At 33.5% G+C, this 20,984-nt stretch overlaps 1 protein-coding gene across 7 annotated transcripts in view; it reads left to right on the forward strand.

Moving 5' to 3' along the window:
• LOC123673017 (sodium/hydrogen exchanger 3) overlaps positions 1-5,660 on the forward strand; it is a 60,642-nt gene extending 54,982 nt beyond the window's left edge. For all 7 annotated transcript variants that reach the window (XM_045607399.1, XM_045607401.1, XM_045607398.1 and 4 more), the window contains one exon: positions 2,460-5,660. In XM_045607399.1, the coding sequence (XP_045463355.1) occupies positions 2,460-2,685 (226 nt within the window). In that variant the 3' untranslated portion in view covers positions 2,686-5,660. The remainder of the gene's footprint in view (positions 1-2,459) is intronic.
• Positions 5,661-20,984: the final 15,324 nt, after the last annotated feature.

Raw genomic sequence — 20,984 nt, forward strand, 5'->3', positions numbered from 1 at the left:
GATTAAGACGAGTCGCGAACAAGTTGAAGACGAGACGACCGAAAACTTGAAGTACGACGAAGACGTGATAATCCAAGACGTTTCGAGTAATCAACAAACGAGTTGAAGACGAAATTCAGTACCGTAGTGAGAAACTTGTAATTGAGACGTAATCAAGATCTTCTCAATACTGAGTTTGTACTGTATAATTGTGGCTTTGTAAATAGATGTAAATAATTCAAAAGCGTTTAATTATTACAAATCCAACAAAGTCACGGAGAAAAAGACGAAAGGCCAGGTAATCGAATCATACCTCTAGACGATCGATTAACCAAGCCTACATATGTTCTTTTTTCGAAATATTTATGATTCTCCATGCCTCGGAAGATCTACTTCCTACCATTAATGTCTTCCAATTCCCTACACTTTTGTTTCCATGTTTCATTATTGCTGTTCATTATCATGTTTTTGAACTTCGAATCCTCGTGCCAGTACAGTAACTCATATTCATTCTTCTTAGTATTCATCAAGTCATGGTAAGCTTTCTCTTTTAAATGTTTTTGGGTGTCCAGGTTGTAATGATCAGGGACCGTATTCTCGACAAGTGATCTTTCAAAACGTATACGTTCTTTCAATGCTGCGAGCATTGAAAGAACGTATACGTTTTGAAAGATCACTTGTCGAGAATATGGTCCCTGATTCGCACTCCATATCCCTGTACACGTTAACATTTCTTACTATCTACTAGGTATCTTCCTTAAGTAACGAGCGTTCATTTAAATTCGTAGTCAAGAGTGCTGTGGAAAAATTATAGTGAATTATCTGTGATTACAAGTAGCGCTGTGCTTGTACATACAATATCACTAACATTTGTTTACATACATCGAATCTGGAAACTACATATGATACAAGCTAAGCGCTACTTGTAATCACAAAAAATCAATTCTAATTTCTCCACAGCATTTTTCACCACGAATTTAAATGAACTCTCATTATAATATAACCTATAGGTACCGGGTTTTTCACCATAATTTGACCCCCCTTCAACTTTGTTACTAAAAGAGGTACAAAAAAATGTTTTTTACAAAAGTTTCACGAAATCGACTAGAGTTTTTCAAAATGATTTCAAAAAATGAAATATATACAGGGTGGGCAACATATTGCTAGCAACTTCAATTTTTCAAATGCAACACCCTGTATATTTTTCTATATTTGACTAGCTATTTTTCCCCTGTTTTTGAATATATAACATATGTTTGGTCTATCTCTCTTATTCTGAGTATCACAGATTTTCAAATTTTAAAAACCACCTGGCAAGCTAAGTAATCAGTTTTCAAGTGGGAGGCTGCCATAATTGAAAATGCTCTTTTTTGAGTTATCCCGTTGACAATGATATACGTTTCATAAACAGAAAGAGAAAAAATTTGAAATATTTTCACTTCATGTGAAGAACAATAAAAATAAGAAAGCTACAAGGGGAGAATATATGGGGTTGCATCCAAATCATCCAATTCCAATTTATAGTGAAAAACGTATATCATATCGTTGCCACCGATTTAACTCAAAAAAAAGCATTTTGAGTTATCGCAGCCTACCACTTGAAAACTGATAACTGAGCATGCCAAGTGGTTCTTGAAAATTTGAAACTCTATGGTACTCAGAATAAGAGAGATAGACCAAACATATGTTATATATTCGAAATCAGGGGAAAAAGAGCTAGTCAGATATAGAAAAATATACAGGGTGTTTCATTTGAAAAAATGAAGTTGCTATCAATATGTTGCCCACCCTGTATATATTTCATTTTTTGAAATCATTTTAAAAAACACTAGTTGATTTCGTGAAACTTTTGTAAAAAACATTTTTTTGTACCTCTTCTAGTAACAATGTTAAAGGGGGGGTCAAATTATGGTGAAAAACCCGGTACCTATATCCCAGTTGCCTCGAATCTTGTTGCCTTGTAAATTTGTGGTTGTCACGTCCTTAAGTGAGCAAAACCAATTCAGTATCCTCAGATTTTATTGTCTGAAAATACCTATCGTCCCCTTTTTATCTTCGACTTTATCTTCACAATTGGTCTCCTGATTTTTTCCAAATCTGGCATTTATTTCTCCCATCAGAATTACTACTGATAACACATCTGTCAGTCCTGAATAAAATTTGTCTTTCTCGTCTTTAATTGAAAATTTTGGAACTAAGGAAGTTATGATTAAAAATACTTGTAATTTTTAATATTCAACACCCGGTATCTCCGCAATGAACGATATTTGAGAAAAGAAATATTGTCTGATATATGAAATTAATTTCATATATTATCTAACACACAGACGTGAAAACCATTATTTACGTATTTAGGAAAGCCTTATTTATTTTTCAAGACGAATATTCTGTTTCAATTCGGCACCATAGTTTCGGGACACCCTGTATATTTGATAAGTTTTTCTTGTTTATGTATATTTAAGTTTTTAAATATTTTTCAGATCAATAACTCAAGTTACGATACCTGAAGAAAGCTCTAACCGTAATGGAGCCAGCAGGAAACCTGGTTGGTTGCAGCCGAATACCAGTTCCAGGATAAAACCCACTACTTGTAAACCCAGTTTTGGTACTCAATTGATAAGTACTGTATCATCTCCTTCCCAAACTGAATCAGAAAGTGATCATTCTGATGCAGATATAGAATGTCTCATGAAAGCTGGATTGTGAAAAGTAGAAAGCTTGGAGCAGCAGTCCCAAAATATGGGATAGTTTGAAAGAATGGAAGTCTGGTAGGACACGAAAACCATGTTTTCGAAACTTTATGGGCATACTTACCATTTGCAATTTGCATTCACCAACACACTACATACAAAAAACATTTTGCTTAATTATACTTATTCAAGTATCCATAAATGTGGGAAAGTAATTTCGAAGACGAGAGAGCAGTTTGTCAGTTTGATTATCTTTCTAGAAGTAATAATAACACCAACATTCGCTTTCGAAAAACTGTTTGAAACAAATAGTGAAAATGTTACAATATAATAGATCTAATAGAGTTATAGAAATAGGAATAGTGGGTTCAAGTTTTCGTGTCTGTATGTGTTTGAGAACTTCATTTTGACAGAAAGAAGGTTTAGGGAATATAAATGGTATTGAGACAGTGGAATAATCATAGTCATTAAAATTTACTCAGAACTAGAGGAACCGTAGTCAATGATGTTTTCAAAATTATTGTTTTTTCATTAAACATTCATTGGGAAATGAATGGTAGCCTCATTTCAGAATATTGCATAACATAATGTCCTATTTGACGAAAAAACTTCAAATCCTAGTTATGTACAGAAACAATTTCAAAAAATTTGAGACTAGATCTTATCTTATTATTCATTTTCCAGCTACATAATGTTTATGGACGATTTTTTTCATGAACTCTTTATAAATATGGTGTAATCAATTTTTGAATTTTCCCATTTTCTCTTCTGGTTTTTCAATCGTTGTTTTAGTAGCTTTTATAGTTCGCATTACTTTTTGTCATGCTGCCTGCAGGTTAAATTCTTTCAAAATCTGTAAACTGAAATTGTCCACCTGAATAATTTGATTGTAACAATTATTAATCTCATAGTTGAAAAACTGAACGAATATTAGTTCTATTTCACACCATAATTTTCTTCATATTTCATTATGTTCAACATAACAAATTCAATGAATATGAACTGCTTAAAAGTTTCAAAAGTTTTTGAGATTGACCTAGATGTACTAATCATCTCTATGAATATTATGGAGCTGGAACATTCTACAGGAGAATGCATGTATAGACTACTAACTTCAGTTTCTATGAAAAGAATTCAACCCAATATAATTACTTATTCCATACAATGACTAAAGTTTGAAAGAGAAAACGTTGATGAAAATATACAGTATCTAACAAATTTCATCATCAACAAAGCTAAATTTCAAAATTAGCATGCCATTCAAACTAAATTCGTTTGTAGCTTTTACGTATAATCGAACTTTTTTCCGATAAAGGAGCAGAATATATTCCTGATAACATGAATTTGTATATACAAACTGAAATAATATATTGGGGAAAAAAGAAGTCAATAATAAAAGTTTCGAAAAATAAAAAAAAATATATTTCCTACATTCCTTTTCGAAGATATAACATTCGATAATATTATAGTTGTAACTTATAGTGATATAACTTTTCAATAAATACGTACCAATTACTGCTCATATACACCTTTTCAACACATGCCCTACATATCTCAAATGTTGCACTCAGACATTCTCAATAAACCCCGATTCTGATGATCTAATCAATATTTTTAAGATGTATTTTTCGGTTAGTTAGTTAATTTCCAATTTCTTTTTCAAGAAAACTTCCTATAATTCTGATAAAATGCTTTGATTTACTAAATGATGTATCAATGAGTATTAAATATGAATATCTCAATTTTGTATCAAACACGTTAATTATGTGTATTTTTTTTTTGGCAATGATATGTCCACGTATGTATGGACTATTTTTGAAGATCTTTTCTAAAATAAATTTTTGCTGTGTGAAAGGAACAGCCCTGTACAAAAGAATCAAGAGGTTATAGAGGGAGTCAGCATAAGAAGCTCTTTTTTATTGATGGAACCTTCAAATCTATATAATTTTCGTTGAAAGTGCCTTAAAATTCAGAGAGATGGTTGATTATTGCAAACCTTATGATATCAGGGTTTGTTCCAGAAATAACAAGGGAACTCGACTTAAATAACCTTATTTTATCATTTTGCATTGATTTTTTATATATTGATTAAGAATAAGGTATTCAAGAAAGAAGTACTTATATAAAAGACATAAAAATATTAGATTGAACGAAGCCAAAGAAAACTTGAATTTATTTTCTGTTCAATCTCCTAAACAGGAAAATAAATTAGTCGAATATGTAGCCGATACCAGCTTTTGTAGATGATTCGCCAAAGTTCAACTTGTAGACGAAAAGAGAAAAATTATGTATATTTTGAGGAATCTAGAATTCATGAACTAATTTGAGCAATGAATAGGTTTTTTGTAAAATCTTTAACAAAATTGTGAAATTGTTGAAGTATTCAAGAGTCAAGTGGATAAAAAGGTATTGATGTACTGACTGATATTATTATCATATTACATCCATTATTACTTTGTCCTCATAAAATTATAGAATGAGGAATGAATTCTCAACCTATTTTGATGGATGAGCTTAATGAATTAAATATGATAAATTTCAAAATTATTCTTGTACAATATTCATTTTGAGTTATATATATTTTTTCTCACTCTCGAGTACAAACATAATTTCAATTATTGCATATTAATTTTAATTTAATCAGCAATAAAAACCTTTACCAATAACACGATAATTGTTGAAAAATTTAAATTTTTGTCATGAGAGTCAAACTTTTCTAGAAATTAGAATTGTCTTATTGAAATATATTATGTTCAAATATCCATCTTCCTCTTGAAAACTTGACAACGTTTTTTCGGAATAGAGAGAATATATTTCAACTATCCATAAGAAATTCCATTTTCGATAGATGAGAATTCATTGGAATGCATAAAGAACGGAAATTGTAATAATGCAGAATATACTGTAGTTAATTTTATAGAATCTATTTTCTATAGTGCTAAATAATTTGTTGTTATTAATTCTTTGAAATAAAATAAACTTTTGCCAATATTCTTGTTATTTTTTTGTTACTTTTGGCCAAACTTGAAGTATTCGGTTTTAATTTAACAACATTTATGTAAGATGATTTCCTTGAATTCGTTCGTTTATCTCCTGACTAGAGGAAGAGATTGGTAAGTTTTAGTTCTCTGTTCGATACATTGTTTTAAAATTTTTCATGCGAAGGATAGTGTTCTTACCATTATTCATTATTTTTCAGTAGGACACTGTTCACAACAATCTAGTCAATCTTCAATTATTGGATCAACTTAGTTGCTAGATTTGTTCATCTTCAAAATAATTCACTCTTTATAGAAAGAAGAAATAATTTTTACGATAAAGATTTTATTGTAACTTTAAAAGTTCTGCGCCATTTATAACATCTGTACTATAGCGACAAAAAGAAAACTGTTATCTGAGAGGGTTTTTCAATAAGAATTTTGAAAAGCCCGCTGTCTGGGCTACTGTCTTCTTTTGACATTTGACGAGTAAAAACTAATAGCGTATTCGACTGGCAGCAGCAGTGCGAATAAATTCGAATTTTTGTAGAGCTTGTGATAAAATTTCAATTTCTTTCATTAAAATTTGCTGTCCCTATATACTTCCTTTCATTGTGAATATTTTCAACTCCATCTTGTTGGATTCTAAATTCCCAAGCTCATGGAAGTGCACTCTCGTCACTCCCATTCCTAAATGCAATATGCCTATGGGAGTATCGGATTTTAGACTAATTAGTATTTTATCGGGATTGTCTAAGTTAATGAAAAAAATAATGGCGGTACAACTCGAAGACTATCTTGAATTAAATAATATTATTCCTGTCCGGTTTTCGTCCGGGTTACAGCACTACCTCTACTCTTTTGGGTGTTACCGATGATATTCTTGGGTCAATTGATGAATCTAAATGTGCTGTTTTGCTGTTACTCGATTTCAGTAAGGTCTTTGATACTGTCCGACATGACATTCTCATTGCCATACTGAGGTCTAGTGGTATATTTGAGGGCGCACTTGAACTCTTCGAGTCTTATCTGATTGTTCGTTCGCAAATTGTTGAATTGGATACTAAAATATCTAAAGCTAAAAGTGCATCAGATGGCATCAAATGGGTTCTTGGGCCCCTGCTCTTCATTTTGTATACCAGTCAATTTGTGAAGTTCATTCATCACTGCAGGGTACATATGCATGCCGACGACTTTTAAATCTTCATCAATTTCTTCATTGATGAACTAAACAACGCAACCATCCGAATCAATGTTAATATCAGAGATAGAAATTTGCTTACATGTCCTCATCATAGAACCTCAACATTTCAAAGAAGTTTCAGATACAACATCTGTAAATTGTACAATGTTATACCTTATGAATTGAAACAACTTAATGATCACAGCTTCAGGAACAAAATCAGAGAATACCTGCTGCGTTCTCCCTAGCTCACCTTCTATCTCCGAGAAGGTTAAAAATAAAAATTATTTTTTTTTCAATTCTTTATGCTCTATTATTGTTTTTTTATTAATGTTATTGGATGGATTGCACACAATGTATGTATGTATTTAATTTTTTTTTCTTTCATGTATCAACAAGGGTTGAGTGGTGAACTTCCCCTTGAGATTTCTATAAAGAAATAAAGGCCTTATCCCCGACTTTTGCCTATACGCGTAGGATTTCTCCCCGCCGTAGGCTTCTCACTCCTCGTTAAGAGGAACACTCACTCAATCCCAGATATTTAAAATATCAGAAGGGTAGAGCTCGGTCGTGTCCGGTCCTTGTGGTTCCCCTGGTTCTTTTCGAACTTCTGGTTCTCCTACACGTGATCCTTGGACCTGTCCTTCGCTTCCTAGGAATTTTCTCACCGTCCTTGCAGTACCTAAAATAACAGCTTTTTGCATTATATTACATATATACTCACTGAGTCCCAGTTGCTTGATATTCCTCTTGAGATTTTTGGGCACTATTCCAGTTGTTGAGATGATAATTGGAATAATTTTCGTTGATATCATTCCCCACTGACGCGACGCTTTATCTGAAATTCGAGATCCCTATATTTCGAAATTTTTTCGACCTCCTTTTGACTCAGGTTGTTGTTATTTGCTATTATTGCTACGACAACTATTAATGCTGTCTTTTGATGTTTATCGACTAGTAATATATCTGGTCTATTGTGAGGGACTGTTTAATCAGTCAAAACTGTACGATCCCAGTACAGCTTATAGCGTTCGTTTTCCAGGATGGTCTCCGGTCGGTACTAGTAATATGGCATTTTTTCAGAATGAATTAGTTTTAATATGGTTGCCAATTCTTGGTGTAGTATCTTTCCTACTGCATCGTGTCTCTCTTTATATTCTTTTCCTGCAAACATTTGACATCCTCCCGTGATATGTTGTATTGTCTCATTTGTTGGACACCCATATCGGCATCGATCGTCAGTAATAGTTCGATCCTTTATGATATGCCTGTAGTTATTTCTAGTTGAGATCACTTGATCTTGGATGGCTAAAAGAAAACCTTCCTTTTCTGGGTACATTGCACCTGATGTGAGCCAATAGATTGACGCTTCAATGTCGACATGATCCTGGTTCACCTCGTTGAAATGTCTTCCATGCAGGGGTTTCTCTCTCCATATTTGCAGTTTTTCTTGGTTTGTCTGGTGGTTGTATGAAAATTGCTCCTTGTGAAGTTGTAAAGGTGTTGATTCGTCTGCTTCACACAGTATTTTGTAGAACTCTGATGTACTTGCTTGATCTCTGAAGTATTCCCGTAGGCTTTCTATCTGCTTACTAAGTTCCATGATGTCCGTTAGACCCCTGCCTCCTTTATTTCTCGGCAGTGTAGTCCTCTCAATGCTGCTTTTCGGATGGTGCTTGTTTGCTTTCGTCATCAACGTTCTCATTTTACGTTGCAAGTTTTCGATGTCTGTTTTGCTCAAAAAAGGCCTTATTATTATTATTATTATTATTAAATGACATAATTAGCTCGAATTAATTCGAACTGGTGCAGCAACCAGCCGAAAACGCTATAAGCTTTTACTAAAAATGAAACGACACAGGGCCGATGCCAGACATTTTGGCACCTAATTTATTTTTATTTTCTTTGGAAGAGCCTGTTCATTCCCCTCAGGCATTTTCTCATTTTCATATGAAATCGTATTTTTCAACTTGAAATCACCTTATCAAATTTACCAGGACGTTTTGTCGATTTCATCTAAAAACGTCTTGCATTGTTTAAAAGTAAACAATAGTAAAAAGACGACGTAGTTCTGGAATGTGCATTTAAGTTCCTACCTATTTGTATTTTTATAACTATAGTTCGATTCAAACTAAATTCAAAAAATTCAAAAAAAATTGGCTCGTGGTAATTTTGTCAGGTTTTCTTCAACAAGGCATGGAAATTGTCAAAATTCATTACAAAAATGATTAAAATTTTGCATTCACAGTTCGAAAACTTAAAGCACTTTTGGGTCGACATGAAGCACCTTCCCGGCGGGGAGAATTGAAACTGTTTGAGCTGTTGGGACAAGTTAGTGAAGTTAAGAATCGAAACCGTGTGCGTCGCTCAGGAAGCCGATGTCGACGAAAATTCACGTTTGTCGATTCCTCGTTGATCTTGGAAATTCTAGGCATGCCACAAACGACGTCAGACGTTACACCGTAATTTGCATAAAGATTTAGGTCTTTCTAAGTTCATTTAACACAAGAACTCGAGGTGATCGATGACGTCGTATCTTTGCTGATTGGGTTCTTGAAATACGTCAAAATTGTCGCATTTGGGGGTCGGAAAATCCGATAATATTCCATTTATTCAGTTCTCTTGAAGTACTTAATATATTTAATAAATAATATAAAAATGGCTGATCCTGCACTTGGTAATGAATGAAGAAAATTCAAAAAGAAAAAGAAGAAGTACAATTTCAATAAGGTGCCTGCTATTTCGTTTGTTCGTCATCTTGGGTTGAGTTAAGCGGTACTGATGATCCCTAACAAGGGTGAAACCGGTATATCGCTACTCTCCCTCGATGACATGCAGTCTCCTTGGGTTACTTTCGATTATGATTCCTACATAATAGCGTGGAAGTCTACTGTTTGACAATGGTTATGTTGATGGCATTTTTGCTGAAACATTAACCTGATGGGTAATTAATATCGTATGATATTACACACTTGAAATTGTAATTCTTTTTTTCCTTTTGCATTTTCTTAATATATTTGTTTACCAGTGAGCATTATTTAATTTAGCAACAGTTTCAATGAAACTAAGAATTATTGTTGAAAAGCCTCACCATCCTCAACGTTTCACTGTTTGTTGCGGTTTTGGGCTGGTGGTGTATTTGGACTTATTCGGAAATGAGGCTGATACAACAGTTACGGTAAATGGATAGCGGTACCGAGCTATTGATAATTTTAATTTTCAACAAGGATGCGCTACGTGCCACATTTTGCTAGAAAAGTTGTGGCCATGTTATTTCTAGACTCCATTTGAGTCCATGTGAGTGCTCCCCAATCGATTCATGAACTTGTAGATGGAATTAGTGAAGATAGCCGCAAATGTGCGAATTGGTCTTGGAAAATTTCATGAAAAGCATATGTTGCTGTAACGGTGGCCAGATGGCCTTGGCGGTCATTTGGCTGATATAGTTTTCCATCGTAAATGGCATGCCTTCCTTTTCACGATGAATTTATTTCTCGAAATATATTTGTTTTTTTCTTATTATCAAAATGAAACATCTTATTGAAAAACCCTTTATAATCGATGTAAGTTCTTATACGTAGGTATTTCTAAGTTTCATTTTTCTTTGTTTCTAATCAGTCCATCAGTTGGGTTGATGTCATTGTCCACGAAGGAAGATTACTAATTTCGTAGAAATATACGTTAAACCAGAAGCAACTCGAACTTTCAGATTAAACTTGGACAGAATCTACAATCTACATCATTATTCAATCATATAAGATGGAATTTGAATTCAGTGAATGTGGTGGACATATAACTCCTGCTTCTTGTGAAAAGTCCATAGTACATAGTATAGTTCGACAAGCAGTAGGTTGTGTTGATGAAAAAGTATGTATGGACAGCCATTTAGATATGGTATAGAGTAGGGTGGTTTGTAGAACATTATTAACATAACGCGAAGCTGCCATATATTTATAATAAAAAGTAGGGAAGTTCAGCTATGGTATAAAATAGTCCCTAATGCTTCTCAAGGGCAAACCTGCCATATTTGCCAATTTGCTAATAATGTCGTCGTATTGAGCATATTGAGCAAGAGTTTCGATGTTTGATACTTCTCTACGGATGCTTAATAAATATTTTAAGATAAATCGATATTTAATATGCTTCAATAAATTTAGCAATGTCGTTGGAAAAAATCAAGCTGAAGACTAGCTCTGAAAATAAAATTCATAAACTTTATGAATACAAACATATACAGGGTGTTCCAAATTAAGTCGGCACAATTGCCAACTCCGTTATTATTGATCCTACGAAGTCGGTTAAATAGGTGTGACCTTCTCGATGCCAAAAACAAAACAAAAAACTGACAGTCGCGTTGTCATATTATCTCATAAAATGAGCGACTCATTTGGAACTATTTATTTCTTTCACTAGTATAAAAAATTTATTCGTTTTGGCGAATAAAACCTCATGATTGTGCAAAAATCCATTTTTTGTACTTACAGGAATGAAAATATTTTGTTACTAATAGCAAAATAACAGTAAAAAGAAAAAATTGCGCTGGGAAATGAACTCATGAAACCCGTGATCATCATGTCGCACCACTCAATTGACACCACTAAGCTATTTGGTATTAATATACAAATCGATAAGTTCCATCTTAAAGCCATTCCGCTAGCCGCATTCATTTTGTGAATCAATAGTGTCAATAGAAGGGCCTAAATATGTGTTCAACAAGAAGGCGGTGTTTTTGAACATTAACCCGATATTTTATAGCGCTTTTCAAATCCGTTTGTTATAAATGTTTCCTATTAATACAACTTTCTTATTTTCACCTTTACGAAAAAAGTCAAATGAGCTTTATTGTTGAGAATGTTATGACGAATCAAAATGCATGGAAAAATATAGGGTGTTCCATTGAAAAAAATATTATTTTATGAAATATTATGACAACGTGACTGTCAATTTTTGTTTTGTTTTCGGCATCGAGAAGGCCACTAAAAATGCTACCATCAATAATAACGGAGTTGTAAATGGTGCCGACTCAATTTAACAACCTGTAGATATCTGTTCACAGGGAGTTATGAGTAGACAACAGTTTTAGATCGAAGTGATCATATTGATCATCATGCTAACTGTTGGCTCAAACAAGAGAACAACTGATATTCTAGCAGGTTTCTAAAACTAAACTCTTTGCTTGGAACTTCTACCAACAGGTGGTACTTCCGTCAAGGTCCCATAGAAATATACGTCTTCGGAATCATGTTCCATGTATTTGGAACTCTATTGACAGCAGAATTGAAAATCGAAAATTGTTCTGACTTGACATTAGAAGGATACGAGCGCTCATTTATTCAGGCTTCTATTCAGCCGTTAGAAACCACAGAATTGCATATAGGAATAAACAAATGGCAACATTCAGCACAAAGATCGCTAACGCAACTAGCTCCGCTATTGATAGGTATCAATTTGGTAACGTTGGTATTTTCTGGTGGACATGGTTCTCTTTTTCTTGAAAGTGCTCTGAAAAAACAAGATGTTCTGTGGGTCCTTGAACCTTATGTTACGATAAGAGAAAATTTTCTGATATAAAATCGATTTTGATTTCCAAATTTACTTTAGATATTACTGTTTTAATTTGGGCTGAACTATCGCCTACATTGGAAAGTGAATTTAGAGCATTTATTCCAAGAAATGAAAATTTTTATGCAAATTCAATTCCCCTGTAGGTATATGGGAGATTTTTTCTGAGAACATTTCAGAATGTTAGTAAATGTTTGGCGACTTATGAGGTAAGCCTTGTCCCAAGGGTTTGGTGTTTCGTCCCGAGATCGCTGGTGGACTCATCAGTTGGGCTCTCCAGCGATATCTGCCCAGAACACACCCTTTTACATAATCGTGGAGAGGTGACCCTGCTGCAACTCAACGACCCCCTTAAATCCGTCGGGGCTGAAGTACTGTGGCGCGAAAACCCATAGCGCCATCTGTGAGCAGACAGAGTCACTTCAAATGTATATGTTTCAGTTTCCATTATTACTTTATTTAAAATTTAAATTTCGTCCCAAAACCACTGTCACAACTATCACTTGTCAGTTACTCAACATGTTATTAAAAAGTAGTATAAGGTAAAGTCGCTACCAAAGATGGCGAACGCTGCGGAGCATATGCCAAGGAGCGGAAACCAATGGAATGTATTCAGCAGAAAATCTAAAGAATATTGACTACTGTTCCACAACTGTTTCGTCTGATGAATGCTGCCAATTAGATATTATTTAATATGATGTCATCATTGTAGGTTATTTCATCCAGATGAGGGGTTCTGATGATACGATCTTCTAGAATCTACTCTGGAATTTTTGATTCGATCGGATTTCTTGTTTCTGAGATATTGACTTTTATTTTTGATATTCTGCTTTATTTATTTATGGTCTTGGACAAGTGATTAACACGAAATTCTGCATGAAGCTTGAAACTATTATTTTTTATGAATACCTGGAATTTCTGCGTTTGATAGTTACTGTGTTCACGGACGGCCGCACAGAGCGAAATAATTGAATTTGACCACGAATTCCTCATCAGTGTGTCGAACCTCATAGTTTCGGAACATTCCATGCTCAAAACTCGAATGATCCATATATCGCAATGAAATGATCTGTTTTGGCTAGAGATAACAGATAGTACAGATAGAAAATTGGGTTTTTGTGATCAGACAAGTCACATGCTACGATTTCCTCTAACGTATACCCCCATCAGTCTAGTGTTCCTAAATTGAAGGTACAAAAGAAAATGATAGATTTCTGACATAATTTTAGAGAAAAGAGTATTATAATCATGGGCCCGCAAACGCTTCGTTTTGGAGATACATATTGGGTGAATAAGTACTAAAACTTATAATTAATTTATTCATCACAGCTTACTAACTAAAAATTTCGGATAATTTCGATTTTCCTGAGGATTACTCGAGAAATGCTTGACATTTTCTTCTCGAAATCGGTAGTAGATACGAAAGAAATAAAAACACCAAAAATATAGTACTCCGCCGAAGATTCTTTTTGCATTTTTCTAAACTACCAGTTGTCCACAAAAAAGTTCTGGAGGAAAGGAATGGGCACTGGTCCAGAAAAAATATCACTTTGTATGTAAGCATTCGAAATTAGCATATCACATGAAGAAAACTTTGAATTGGAATATTTAAACCGAATTAAAGTTAAATATCTAGTGAAGGGAAGGTGCTGTGAGAAAAACTTGAGAAAAAATTGTAATATGTTTATTAACAGGTGGTTAAGTAGGCAGGTATCAATACTCCAGTGTATTTATCTTAGTTTATTACTTAAACAGTCGTCTAAATTAGTACAAGTATTACAAGATACCAACAAGCGGTACATACGTGCTACGTCACTGTATTGTACTTGATTCTTAGGTTATATCGAGATGCATAGAATATTATATCTAAGGGGAGGTTAACACTACATATACCTAATGCCGTGTCACCACTATTGCAAAAATGAAACTTTAAAACATGAGTTAACTTGAAAACAAAGCCTTTGCGGGCTCATGTTTATGGGACTTTTTGTCTTAAAATAATCCGAGGAATCTGTCATATTCGGGGCGTTCCACCATAAACTGGACAAATGAATTATACATATGGTCGGGTAGATGATACCGGTAGAATCATTTTTGCTTTATGACATATGCCCCGTTTCGAACCATAAGCGAAATACAGGGTGTTCAACGACCAACGTCATTCCTGAGCAATATTCTACTGAGTGTGGTCAGTTATATATGGTATAATCTATGAAATTACGATTTCTGGCCACATCAAAGTATTTCTGAGTGCTCAATTTTGAAAAGGATAAGAATTCTGAAAACATTTCAAAATTTTGGAAAACCTGCAATCTTCATGATTTTTCCAGTTTCCAAATTGAATTTAATTGAACTCAATTTTCTAAGAATTTCTGTGAAAAAATTTTTTCATAAATCGAACAAAAAATATTTTTTTACAGAGAAAACAGATAACAGAAAAAATAATTCAACATCATATTCGACAATTACTTGAAATTAATTTTCAGACATCCGAAAATAAACACTATGATGGAGGTCATGGACACCACATAAATGTATATTGTGATATATACATGATATGTGAATAATGAACTTATTGCCTTCCCAATATTTCCGTGACCACAAAACCAGTGAAGTTAAGAAGTGTTGAAGTACCAATTTATAGCTATGATGTGAAATTTCAAGCTGATCATATAATCAAAACACAAGAAAATTTAGAAAGGATATTGAATAAAGAACACTAAATATCAAATATTTTCGTGTTTACAGATCGCATCATCAGAACCATATAGAAATGAAAAAAATATTAGGAAATAAATACCCAATATTTCGGTTATTGAGTTGAGAACATCTGTTCAAAAGTTATCGGGATGGCCGGACGGACAGAATCGAATTTGAGAATGAATTTTTCATCAGAAAGTTATATTTCATCGTTCGGGACCATTTTCAGCACAAAATTCTAAAATTATGGATCATCATCATTTCAAGAAATTCAATGGATAAATTCATTAGATCGTTGGTGGAATTTTTATATCTGTGTAAATTTTCTAAAGTTTCTGAGAGATTTGGGGTTTGTTGGTTCAAGTTATTTAGGACCTTTTCCCTTGTCAAACGAATTACTTTGTGTCGTTGCATGAAAAATATTCAGAATTTAAAGGGGGAAAGTGAAAAGTCAAGAAAAAATTGAAGAATGATTCGGTGAAGCAGCCCAAACATTGCTTAAATAATTTTGTTGTGCAATGGTATTATTTTTCATTTTGTAAATTTGACAAGATGCAAAGTGAAACTTTTCACAGCAGTTTGTTGTTATATGCCTCTTGTCTTAAAGTTTGATTGTATTCATGTTTCTTAATTCTCAAGTTCAAATTTCTGCATTGAGCTTAGAATTGCTATTTGAAATCAACACTCAAACTCTATACTTTGTCGGTTCAGTGGACACGGAACTATTGGGTAATTTTTTTCTGATATCTTTGAATATTTTATGGTTCTGGTTAAGTTAAGTTAAATTTGCACGAGGCTCAAAATGGTGATTTTAAATCCAAATGCAAATTTTCATTTCGATCGAAAAACTGTAGTTTCAAATTAACAAGGAAACAAATGATCGGAAGGCCAAATTCACGGCACATCTAGTCGGATTATGCCTGTAGCGGATTCAAACATGACATTCTAGATCCAAATTTTCCCTGAAAAATATAGCTCTTTTTGTTCGGGAATTATCATGTTCACGGCCGCTGGGCTTGGATCACAAAATCGTCGGACCATATTGTTCACACTTCTAGCTCAAATTTCGAAAATCACAGACATTCTGACAAAATTATAGACCGATGTATTTGGTGAACGAGTGCTCTAAAAATGAAGTCGTAGAGAAAAATATATCATATCTGGGATAAAAGTAACGATTTGTTTCACGATTGAAGAGTGATCGTGAGTCAATTATGGTACATGATGCTCTTCCTGGAAAGCCCTTAAAATTGCAACTTGCAGTACTTGCAAGTTAACAAGATTACTGATCTAGAACGTAAAAATTATCGATTGATTGACTGAGAAATAGAAGAATTATTAGGGCAATCAGTGGAGCATGACTGGAAATTTAGACAGGAGAATTTAACATTATTAGTATCAAGGTGTTGAACAATATTCATTCTTCGTTTGATGACGAAACAACAGGACGAAAATTCTGTTTGCTGAAGAAACCAATAGTGATTTGATAATTTGACATTCATGAACAGGATCGTAAGAGAAGATGAAGATTTTTATGTGAAGACTTATATTACTGACCAATAAGTAATGATAGCTCTAGTTTAATTTATGTATTAAATACTCGAGATTTGGGTTACTTGCCAACCCTAAAAGATAGAAGAGTGATCTCGAAATAAATTTTATGAATTCTAGAGACCATATTTTATCCATTTCAGGATAGATAATAATTTGTAAGTTGAATAGACATATACCGGGTGGCCTACCCCAGACGCGGATCTCATTTTAAGGGAGTGAATAAAAATATTTTGAAAATCTTTCTGTTATGTGTTTAGGGTAGTTGAAAGCACTATTTGAATTATTTTCATGTATACAGGGTGCTCGAAAATAAAGATATATTCCAAAATTACACTTTTTTCATTGTAACATCTTATATATAGGTATATATGAAGCTCAAATAATGAAGAGTTCCCTCAGATTACTTTATCCTTAGAAGCACCATTTATGATGAAATGGCGAAAAATTGAAAATATGTGATTTTTCAATTGGTAATGAATTAAGAAACGAGTTACGGCGCCGATACAGACAATGTTTTTTTGAGGAGACATATTGGTTACTTCTATGCCAAAAACAATTTTTAACTCTGAATTATACAGAGTGATCATAATTTATATTCAAACATTAACTTGAAATAATGGCCAAAAACTTCCTTATTGAACGCAAAAATTAATTCCGAGACTATTCTTATTTGGTTTTCCTGCACCCGAATCTTACAGTTTTTCCAGCAAGCTATTGGCCATTATTCGTAGTTAATGTAGAATATCAATTTTTATCAATCTGTATAATTCAGAGATAATATTTTTTTCTGCATGAAAGTAGCCAATATCGAAAAAACATTGTCTGTATCGGCAGCGTAACTGGTTTCTTCATTGATTACCAATTTAAAAACTTCATATTTTCATTTTTCGCCATTTTCTCGTAAATGATGCTTCTAAAGATGAGGTGATGTGAGGAAACTCATCATTATTTGAGCTTGCGATTCCATTTTTTATTTATATACACGGTGTTACGATGAAAGTGTAATTTTACTCTATATCATCGTTTTTGAACACCCTGTATATAGGAAAATAATTTCAAATTGTGCATTTGGCTACCCTATATATACAACAAAAAATAACTTCAGTTACTCCCTCAAAATGAGGTCTGGGGTGGGTCACCCGGTATATTTCTCATGTCTATTCAGCTCAAAAATTATTTGGCATCCTAAAACAATAAAGGATTAACCAAAGTTTTGAGAGATGTCTAGTAGAGGATATTTCTTACATCCATTTATTTATGATGTTTCCGAAAAGTCTGAAGATTTTGCTCTAAATAGGCAAAATTTTGAATTAAAATTTTGGGCAATATTTTCATGTTTCTTTTCTCATTTCAGTATCACACAAAAACTGGTAGATCTGAAACGAATCGACAGATCTGTAGAGAACAAGAGGAAAAACTTCCAAATCAAGAATTAAGGTGAGCTTCATGCCAATTGCTGTTTTGGTGACAATAACCACATAACTGTTGCCAAGTTTAGGTACAGTTGGCGTATGAATGTTACGGGCAATGTAATTATTTAGGTCAGTATTCATAATGCTTGGTTATTATGAATAATGACCATTAAAATTGGGCAATTTGATAAATTTCAATTACTTTACGATAACTTCTCACATTGCCCGGTCATTATGAATACTGCTATTATTTATTTGGGCACTTTGATTAATTGACAGCAATGGGACAACCACGTGCGTGTGATGTGATGTGAAGAGGACTTAGAAGTTTTAGTAAGAGATCAAAATAATGTACAGTCTGTAGAAGAAGGTCCTCTGCAAAATAAAACTGAGTCACATGTGTTAGCGGAGCTCCCAGGTCCAAGTCAACATGATGAGGAGGAACTACTTTCTCTTGATAGTTATGTTCAAACTGATTTACATAATAAAGAATTTCAAGAACCTTTCGGACATGAAGATTCTCCGAAAGAACCCTATGTGAAAAAAAGGAAAGCCGACATATTAAAAATTAGGCAGATTTCAGCAAGAAATCTAAAAAAACAAGCTGAAAAAATGATTCAAGCTTCTACCTCAAAATTCCCTGATGCTAAAAAAGGTGACACAGTTAGAGTTCGAGTCCCAGATGTCGACAGAGGTCGCGCCGATGGAAGAAATATTTTGGCATTTGTTCTTGAAGTAACAGATGCTAATATGTATAAATTAGGCACGAAACACGGAATTCTAAATCAACTTTATGCCAGGAACCAATTTACAATATGTAATGAGAAGTTTATATATTACTTTGTCAGTTAGATATGTAGAAATTTGTTATTTTTTATAAGAAATATGAATAAAAATTATTCTTAAATTGCCCACTTGACTTTTAGCATTATCCAAAATGACCGGGCAATGTGATATTTGCAGCATAATTTATCATTTTGTCATATCCTTTTGGGCACTTTTTAAATTGCCCGGGCATTATAAACAATGCCCAATTATTTACATTGCCCGTAACATGAATAATTGAGCGCTGAAAGTTCCTGATTTCATGTCAGTAACGTACGAGTCGAATACTATGTTCTTACTTAGTCTTATTTAATAATGAGAAATATTGATAAATCGAATACTTCATCTGCTACTTGTCACTTGTATAACTATACCTAGAATACTTGAAACACTGTTGTGCGTTCAGGGCCCCCGCAAGGGTCATCAACACCCGCGTGCCGAAAATATTTTGGCGCCCCAAAAAGGGGGGAAGTGGTGAAAAACGTCGCAGGATAATCGGCAAAAAATGTTTCAGTTTTTGTTAGGAATTTATTTGTGGAAGGGTTAAAAAAACTATCAGCAACCTTTATTGAATGCCTTAAGAACTTTATGCTGTCAGTTGTTGCACAATACATTTTTTAAATGTTTCATTATTTTATTCAAGCATTCGATCAAAACCGCATTTTATTTTAATTTTGTAATGAAACTGCAGAGTTCTCAAAACCTGAGCTTTATTCTTCTTTAAATTATTCGTAATATTATATCAAAATATTAATATAATTATTAACAATTATTAAATATTATTCCATACTTCCAGCCATCTTCTCCTTTGTTGAAGTCTAGCTTTTTTTTGCTCTCGAAATTTTGCACCAGAAGGTCGTTTTCTCTTGTATGGCTCCTAGAATTTAAGAAAAACTTGATCCAAAATATGTAAGGACATTCACCCATGATTTACTTTGCGCCATCCCTTTGAGAATAACCCGTATGTTTTCATTTTTATGAATTTAAACCTAAACGGAGTTAATATTAATAATAATAATAAGTTAAGACCGATCTGAAGCACATACCCTGTTCCTGTTATAATAATTAATTTTTGGCAAAGGTGAAATATAATTTTTTTAGAATGTCAAACGGCTACGAACATCAAATAAATAATACAGATCCAGGGTGCATATTAAAAAAAAAATTAAGTATAGTATGATGGTGGCCCCAGGTAACAAATTCAAAATATCAAAGTCGATTCAATTTTTTCAAGATTACAAACAATACTTCCCTATTTGAAGCAAATAAAAATAATGATATAGTATATAGGTATGGGCTAATTTAGGATGTGCACCATTTTAAATAGAAAAAAAAAATATCGAATTTTATAGACTAATAGAAATGCTAATACTGTATGTGGATAGGTACTTACCATTTCATAAAATTTAATTTAATCACAACAAGAAACAGTAAAACAAACCACAATTACACAAAATACAAATCTTTCCAATTATCTGAGTATTTTAATTTTTTGCGTTTTGACCTCAACCCCTAAACGTTTCATAACAAAATAACTATTCTTTGGATAGGTTTCTGCTGTTATAGCATAGCAAGCAGATTTTGGTAGGTTCAGAAATTCTCTGTAACATGTAGTATTTTTCCTACAGATGGTGGCGAAAGTTTCAGTAATTCCTCTGGCTAAAAGCTATCGCTTCGGTATTTATGATTGTTTATGTGTACCATATGCGTTTTAGTGATGATCGAAGAAATGGTGCCCGCCGTCCGGTGCAAGGTGGTCCATAAAGAAATCCCGTACCGACAAAGGGATAATTATTTATGATTTGTTTACTCGAAAAGAATCGTATAATTGCAATCTGTGGCCGAGGTTATTTTATAGGGATTGTGACGTTCGGGAACTTGTTTGGATGTGTAAAAGATGTCCTTGAACCTTTAAAATTGTTTAAAATAAAAAAAAATTTTTTCAAAAACCTTTGGTCTTTCGGATTTTCATGCGGTCTATAAGAGATTTTGGCGCCCCTTAAGAGGGGCGCCCGCGTGCGGTGCACGCGTTGAACGCGCGGTTGCGGGGGCCCTGTGTGCGTTGTGCAATATTAGGCTGACAATTCTGCGAAGTATATCT

Source organism: Harmonia axyridis, chromosome 2 (assembly GCF_914767665.1).
Source record: "Harmonia axyridis chromosome 2, icHarAxyr1.1, whole genome shotgun sequence".
In the NCBI taxonomy this organism is placed as follows: domain Eukaryota; kingdom Metazoa; phylum Arthropoda; class Insecta; order Coleoptera; family Coccinellidae; genus Harmonia; species Harmonia axyridis.